The sequence below is a fragment of the Amblyraja radiata genome, chromosome 45, assembly GCF_010909765.2.
Source record: "Amblyraja radiata isolate CabotCenter1 chromosome 45, sAmbRad1.1.pri, whole genome shotgun sequence".
NCBI classification, from domain to species: Eukaryota; Metazoa; Chordata; class Chondrichthyes; order Rajiformes; family Rajidae; genus Amblyraja; species Amblyraja radiata.
This window is the reverse complement of record NC_046000.1, coordinates 13,660,189-13,668,784: the sequence shown is the minus strand read 5'-3', so window position 1 is coordinate 13,668,784 and position 8,596 is coordinate 13,660,189. Positions and strand designations below refer to the sequence as shown.

Here is an 8,596-nt window from a genome sequence, read left to right as displayed (position 1 = left end):
TGAAGCTCCCTCTACATCAACCGTGCACTGCTGAGGTAGGGTCAGGCCTCAGTGGACACCGAGCGATACTCCCTCGATACTGGCCTCACCCAGAGAAGGGCCAGCGTGGGTTAGATGAAGGGTAAAGATTACAATAGGGTGCAGGAAGAAATTGGGTATGCTGGTGGAGAGGGGTGGTGGTGGGGAAGACTCGATCTGTTGCATCTGGAAATAAGATGCCTTCTGAAGCATCGTGCAAAGAAGGGACAGGGAAAGAAGAGGAGGTGATTCCTGCTTGCACCTTCACAGCAATATCTGGACAGTGTCACAGTTTAGGGAGTGGGTGGTGGGGCAAAACAGATGGTGGGATCACCAAACGGCCCTACACAGACACAGACAGGAGACAGACAGACAGGGGATGCACCAGACACAAACGGTATGACACAGACAGTATGACGTAGACAGGGAAAGACACAGACGATACGAGGCAGACACAGACAGGGGTAGGAGGCAGACACAGACAGGATACGAGGCAGACACAGACGGTACAAGGCAGACAGACAGTATACGAGGCAGACAGTACGGTACAGACGACACGGTACAGACAGGATACGTTGCAGACACAAACAGAAGACGTAGACAGATAGGGAGACGACACAGACACACACAAACGCACTATGAGTATAAAAGCTGCTCTCTACACAGCTCGCCAGCTATGACGTTCCTCTCAAGAAACAGCCAGCGTTGCATCTCGGTTCTAGTTTCCAGTCGGATGTGCACTCCCGGCAGCTGGGAGTTTGCAGAGTCCATCCCTCTGCGCTGAGCTAGCCGTCCATCCCTCTGCGCTGAGCTAGCAGCCGGACTTGCTGTAGGAGAAGAGTCCGATGGGGAAGTGCTTGACGTGAGTTGGCCACTGGGCAGCAAGCTGGAAAAACTTCACATCGTTCCAATCCAGCCCATCAATGGAGACTGCAAGACAGAAAGAATCAACGCTCACTACTTGCTTCCCTCTCTTCCACGCACCTCCTTCCACCACCCTACCCCTGCCCACATTTAACCTCGACCCATAGGCGGAGATCTAAGGGCACATCAGTCTGAAGAAGGGTCGGAACCCGAAATGTCACCTATCCATGTTCTCCACAGATGCTGCCTGACCCGCTGAGTTACTCCAGCACTCTGTGAAACATTACCTATCCATGTTCTCCACAGATGCTGCCTGACCCGCTGAGTTACTCCAGCACTCTGTGAAACATTACCTATCCATGTTCTCCACAGATGCTGCCTGACCCGCTGAGTTACTCCAGCACTGTGAAACGTCACCTATCCATGTTCTCCACAGATGCTGCCTGACCCGCTGAGTTACTCCAGCACTGTGTGAAACATTACCTATCCATGTTCTCCACAGATGCTGCCTGACCCGCTGAGTTACTCCAGCATTCTGTGAAACATTACCTATCCATGTTCTCCACAGATGCTGCCTGACCCGCTGAGTTACTCCAGCACTGTGAAACGTCACCTATCCATGTTCTCCACAGATGCTGCCTGATCTATTCAGTTACTCCAGCACCTTGGTGTCCTTTTTCCCCCCACGATGGATCAAAGAGAAATAAATGTCTAAAGATGAGGACGGGTTTCGATGGGATTTAGGGATGGAATTCCAGAGCTCAGGAAAACCTGGCAGCTGCAGGTATGATGGCCGAAAAGAGGAACACATTTAAAAAACTGAACCTGACAACCTAACAGGGGGTGTGAAGCATAAAAACATAGAAAATAGGTGCAGGAGTAGGCCATTCGGCCCTTCGAGCCTGCACCACCATTCAATGTGATCATGGCTGATCATCCAACTCAGTATCCTGTATCTGCCTTCTCTCCATACCCCCTGATCCCTTTAGCCACAAGGGCCACATCTAACTCCCTCTTAAATATAGCCAATGAACTGTGGCCTCAACTACCTTCTGTGACAGAGAATTCTACAGATTCACCACTGTAAAAAAAAAATTCCCATCCCGGTCCTAAAGGACTTCCCCCTTATCCTTAAAATGTGACCCCTTGTTCTGGACTTCACCAACATCGGGAACAATCTTCCTGCATCTAGCCTGTCCAACCCCTTAAGAATTTTGTAAGTTTCTATAAGATCCTCCCTCAATCTTCTAAATTCTAGCAAGTACATGCCGAGTCTATCCAGTCTTTCTTCATATGAAAGTCCTGACATCCCAGGAATCAGTCTGGTGAACCTTCTCTGTACTCCCTCTATGGCAAGAATGACTTTCCTCAGATTAGGAGACCAAAACTGTACGCAATACTCCAGGTGTGGTGAACCAGGAGTGGGTTCACCAAGCCTGCTCTGTGGGATGTTATCAACACGAGCCTGTCCTCACCTTTCAGCATGCTCTGTTGCTGCTGTTTAGCCGAGCAGATCAGGCGACTGATGCCTTCGATCACCTGGCTCTTCGAGTCCAACTCCTTATCCTTCGGCCTCTTGCTCAAGAATAACGTCGGCACTGTAAACAAAGGAACGTTAGTCACGCCCGGCCCTTCCGAGCCTCTGCCGTCCTTCCCCCTCTCCTGCCTCGTGCTGGGACTGCGATTTAAACAGGCACCAAGCTTAAGGGTGTAACACAGTGGCACAGCGGGTGGAGACGCTACCGTTCAGCTCCAATCATGGTCTCCGGTGCTGCCTGTGTGGAGTTCGCAAACTCTCCCTGTATGTCCGTGTGTACAAATACCTTTCAAATGCCACTAACAAATCTGAAACAGCTCCACCACCACTCACCGTGTAAAAATAAACTTGCACCACACATCTATCTATCTATCTATCTATCTATCTATCTATCTATCTATCTATTAATATATAAAACTCTCGCCCAAAATTCCGAAACGGAACTCCGTCCGGCTGTCACATTTCTTCCATTGATTCCCTGCAACTCCGAAACTGGACGCAGAATCGCCGACATCTTTTCCATTTCGGTAGAGATTTCACTTTTCTTTCTAAGTATCCGCTCCTCATTACATTCCGTCGTGTTTAAGTACACGTTTTTAATCAAATCCTTCCCCCCCCCCCCCCAATATTTCAAAACTAAACTGGCTTCACACCCACAGAACCTTCACCAGCCCCAGCCCCTGCTGAACGTTCCATCGTGTGATGTCACAATGCCCAATCTTCACATATGTCCAATCGGAATGGATCCATTTACATATGCCTATGCAGGAGCCCAAGCCAATGGTGAACGTTCCATCGTGTGATGTCACAATGCCCAATGTTCAAAGACATCGTTGCCATAGAGAGGGAGTACAGAGAAGGTTCACCAGGCTGATTCCTGTTATGTCAGAACTTTCATATGAAGAAAGACTGGATAGACTCGCCTTGTAATCGCTAGATTTTAGAAGATTGAGGGGGTATCTTATAGAGACGTTTAAAATTCTTAAGGGGTTGGACAGGCTAGATGCAGGAAGATTGTTCCGGATGTTGGGGAAGACCAGAACAAGGGGTCAAAGTTTAAGGATAAGGGGGAACGCTGAATCGCCGACATCTTTTCCATTTTGGTAGAGATTTCTCTTTTCTTTCTAAGTATCCGTTCCTCATTACATTTCGACGTGTTTAAGTGTACGTTTTTAATCAAATCCTAACCCCCCCCCCCCCCCAATATTTCAAAACTAAACTGGCTTCACACCCACAGAACCTTCACCAGCACCAGCCCCTGCTGAGCGTTCCATCGTGTGATGTCACAATGCCCAATCTTCACATATGTCCAATCGGAATGGATTCATTTACATATGCCTATGCAGGAGCCCCAGCCAATGGTGAACGTTCCATCGTGTGATGTCACAATGCCCAGTGCTCATAGACATCGTTGCCATAGTGACAGTACAGAGAGTCAGATGTGGGCCGAGGAGCCTTCAAGACAACATGAGATGTTCCCATATTGTGTGAAAATATTTACGTCATTCACCCCTGAACCTCGATAAGAACACCACCTGCACATCTTAATTAAATTAGAGAAAAACGGAAAAGAGGTCGGGCATTTACACTTTTAAGGCTCTGTGTGTGTCGAAGCTTCGTGTGTGTGATGCCGCACCGCTAACCCCCCCACCACCCCCCCCACGCGTTGCCGAGACGGACCCGACTTCGACGACTTCAAGATACGATATTTTAAGACGGCAGGGACCCGACTTCGACGACCAAATCTCCCCTGGGGGCTACAGGTAGGGAACGGTCTTTATGCACTTTTCCAACTCTGTGTGTGGGGGTGGTTAGTGTGTGTGAGGCGCCCGCCCCCCACCCCCCCCCCCAGTGGGGGCTACGGGTAGGGAACGGCTGCGTTGGGGGATCAGACCCAACGGGTTTGCCATTGGTCGTCGTGTTTAAGTGCACGTTTTTAATCAAATCCTAACCCACCCCCCCCCCCCCCAATATTTCACAACTAAACTGGCTTCTCACCCATAGAAGCAGCACCAGCCCCAGCCCCTGGTGAACGTTCCATCGTGTGATGTCACAATGCCCAATGTTCAAATACATCGTTGCCATAGAGGGAGTACAGAGAAGGTTCACCAGACTGATTCCTGGGATGTCAGGACTTTCATATGACGAAAGACTGGATAGACTCGGCTTGTACATGCTAGAATTTAAAAGATTGAGGGGGTATCTTATAGAAACTTACAAAATTCTTAAGGGGTTGGACAGGCTAGATGCAGGAAGATTGTTCCAGATGTTGGGGAAGTCCAGAACAAGGGGTCACAGTTTAAGGATAAGGGGTAAATCTTTTAGGACCGAGATGAGAAAAACATTTTTAACACAGAGAGTGGTGAATCTCTGGAATTCACTGGCACAGAAGGTAGTTGAGGCCTGTTCATTGGCTGTATTTAAGAGGGAGTTAGATGTGGTCCTTGTGGCTAAAGGGATCAGGGGGTATGGAGAGAAGGCAGGTACAGGATACTGAGTTGGATGATCAGCCACGATCATATTGAATGGTGGTGCAGGCTCGAAGGGCCGAATGGCCTACTCCTGCACTTAATTTCAATGGTTCTATGTTTCCCTCTCCGAAACCCCTCTCCCACCCATCCCTCTCTCCCCCACCCCCCTTCCCTCTCTACGCCACCCCCTTCCTCCTACCCCTCTGTCCCTCTTCCATCACTCCCCCTACCCCTCTCCACCTCCCTCTCCACTCTTTCCCCTCTCTCCCCCACCCCTCTCCCCCTCCCTCCCTCCTTCCCTACCTCCCCATCCTCCCCCTCCACCACATCTATCTCCCCATCCCCCTCTCTCACCCCCTACCCCGCTCTCCTTTCCCTCCCAAATCTGTCCCATTTCCTCCACCTCCTCTCCCCTCCCTCCCCTCTTCACATCCCCCCTCCCTCCCCCCACCTGTGTGTTTGGGGGTTGGTTAATATGAGTTTGATGCCGCAGCCCCCCCTCCCCCCCCCCCCCCTGCAAAACGCCGTTGGGGAAACAGACCCAACGGGTCTGCACTTGGTCTAGTTAATATATAAAACTCTCGCCCAAGATTCCGAAACGGAACTCCGTCCGGCTGCCACATTTCTTCCATTGATTCCCTGCAACTCCGAAACTGGACGCAGAATCGCCGACATCTTTTCCATTTCGGTAGAGATTTCACTTTTCTTTCTAAGTATCCGCTCCTCATTACATTCCGTCGTGTTTAAGTACACGTTTTTAATCAAATCCTTCCCCCCCCCCCCCCAATATTTCAAAACTAAACTGGCTTCACACCCACAGAACCTTCACCAGCCCCAGCCCCTGCTGAACGTTCCATCGTGTGATGTCACAATGCCCAATCTTCACATATGTCCAATCGGAATGGATCCATTTACATATGCCTATGCAGGAGCCCAAGCCAATGGTGAACGTTCCATCGTGTGATGTCACAATGCCCAGTGCTCATAGACATCGTTGCCATAGTGACAGTACAGAGAGTCAGATGTGGGCCGAGGAGCCTTCAAGACAACATGAGATGTTCCCATATTGTGTGAAAATATTTACGTCATTCACCCCTGAACCTCGATAAGAACACCACCTGCACATCTTAATTAAATTAGAGAAAAACGGAAAAGAGGTCGGGCATTTACACTTTTAAGGCTCTGTGTGTGTCGAAGCTTCGTGTGTGTGATGCCGCACCGCAAACCCCCCCACCACCCCCCCCACGCGTTGCCGAGACGGACCCGACTTCGACGACTTCAAGATACGCTATTTTAAGACGGCAGGGACCCGACTTCGACGACCAAATCTCCCCTGGGGGCTACAGGTAGGGAACGGTCTTTATGCACTTTTCCAACTCTGTGTGTGGGGGTGGTTAGTGTGTGTGAGGCCCCCCCCCCCCCCCCGTGGGGGCGATTGGGGGCCGCCGGACCGCCCCCGGCGTTTCCCCGTCGTCAGAGATTTCGCTTTTCTTTTTAAGTATGCGCTCCCCCTTACATTCCGTCGTGTTTAAGTACATGTTTTTAATCAAATCCTTCCCCCCCCCCCCCCAATATTTCAAAACTAAACTGACTTCTCACTCATAGATTCAGCTTCAGCACCTGCTGAACGTTCCATCGTGTGATGTCACAATGCCCAATGCTCAAAGTCATCGTTGCCATAGAGGGAGTACAGAGAAGGTTCACCAGGCTGATTCCTGGAAATGTCAGAACTTTCATATGAAGAAAGACTGGATAGACTCGCCTTGTACTCGCTAGATTTTAGAAGATTGAGGGGGTATCTTATAGAAACGTTTAAAATTCTTAATGGGTTGGACAGGCTAGATGCAGGATGATTGTTCCGGATGTTGGTGAAGACCAGAACAAGGGGTCAAAGTTTAAGGATAAGGGGTAAAGCAGAATCGCCGACATCTTTTCCATTTCGGTAGAGATTTCACTTTTCTTTCAAAGTATCCGCTCCTTATTACATTTTGTCGTGTTTACGTACACGTTTTTAATCAAACCCTCCCCCCCCCCCCCCCAATATTTCAAAACTAAACTGGCTTCACACCCACAGAAGCTTCACCAGCCCCAGCCCCTGCTGAACGTTCCAACGTGTGATGTCACAATGCCCAATGCTCACATACGCAAAAGTGTAATGCCTTCTCCCCCCCCCCCCAGTTTTTCAAATACAAACTGGCTTCTCCCCCATACAAGCAGCCATTTCGGTAGACATTTCACTTTCCCTTCCAGCTATCCACTCCTCATTACATTTCGTTATGTTTATGTCCATTTTTTTCATTAAAACCATCTCCTCCCCCCCCCCCCCCCCTCACTCATTTTGTCGCCTCCTGCTGGCCAGCGACCATAACGGCTGCTGGCGCCCGCAGCACAACTCAAGCGACGCCATTTAAAAACGGCCTTTCGGTGACGGCTCTACTTCGAGGACCACGTCTCCCGTGAGGGCTACGGGTAGGCAACGGCTGCGTTGGGGCATTACACTTTTAAGGCTCTGTGTGTGGGGATGCTTCGTGTGTGTGATGCCGCCCCGCCACACCCCCCCCCCCCCCCCGCGTTGCCGAGACGGACCCGACTTCGACGACTTCAAGATACGCTATTTTAAGACGGCCGGAACCCGACTTCGACGACCACGTCTCCCCTGGGGGCTACAGGTAGGGAACGGTCTTTATACACTTTTCCAACTCTGTGTGTGGGGGTGGTTAGTGTGTGTGATGCCGCCCCCCACCCCCCCCCCAGTGGGGGCTACGGGTAGGGAACGGCTGCGTTGGGGGATCAGACCCAACGGGTTTGCCATTGGTCGTCGTGTTTAAGTGCACGTTTTTAATCAAATCCTAACCCACCCCCCCCCCAATATTTCAAAAATAAACTGGCTTCTCACCCATAGAAGCAGCACCAGCCCCAGCCCCTGGTGAACGTTCCATCGTGTGATGTCACAATGCCCAATGTTCAAATACATCGTTGCCATAGAGGGAGTACAGAGAAGGTTCACCAGGCTGATTCCTGGGATGTCAGGACTTTCATATGACGAAAGACTGGATAGACTCGGCTTGTACATGCTAGAATTTAGAAGATTGAGGGGGTATCTTATAGAAACTTACAAAATTCTTAAGGGGTTGGACAGGCTAGATGCAGGAAGATTGTTCCAGATGTTGGGGAAGTCCAGAACAAGGGGTCACAGTTTAAGGATAAGGGGTAAATCTTTTAGGACCGAGATGAGAAAAACATTTTTCACACAGAGAGTGGTGAATCTCTGGAATTCACTGGCACAGAAGGTAGTTGAGGCCTGTTCATTGGCTGTATTTAAGAGGGAGTTAGATGTGGTCCTTGTGGCTAAAGGGATCAGGGGGTATGGAGAGAAGGCAGGTACAGGATACTGAGTTGGATGATCAGCCACGATCATATTGAATGGTGGTGCAGGCTCGAAGGGCCGAATGGCCTACTCCTGCACTTAATTTCAATGGTTCTATGTTTCCCTCTCCGCACCCCTCTCCCACCCATCCCTCTCTCCCCCACCCCCCTTCCCTCTCTACGCCACCCCCTTCCTCCTACCCCTCTGTCCCTCTTCCATCACTCCCCCTACCCCTCTCCACCTCCCTCCCCACTCTTCCACCTCTCCCCTTCCCCTCCACTCTCCCTCCCCACTCTTCCCTCTCTCCCACCCCTCTCCCCTCCCTCCCTCCTCCCCTAC

The 8,596-nt window shown here is 50.5% G+C and overlaps 1 protein-coding gene across 1 annotated transcript in view; it reads right to left on the bottom strand.

The window, feature by feature from the left end:
• Positions 1-369: 369 nt before the first annotated feature.
• Positions 370-8,596, bottom strand: part of LOC116968464 (phosphofurin acidic cluster sorting protein 1-like) — a 48,584-nt gene continuing 40,357 nt past the window's right edge. Inside the window, exons 16-17 of the mRNA XM_033015229.1 lie at positions 2,358-2,480; positions 370-948 (exon numbers count right to left, since the gene is read on the bottom strand). Of these exons, the coding sequence (XP_032871120.1) occupies positions 830-948; positions 2,358-2,480 (242 nt within the window). The 3' untranslated portion in view covers positions 370-829. The remainder of the gene's footprint in view (positions 949-2,357; positions 2,481-8,596) is intronic.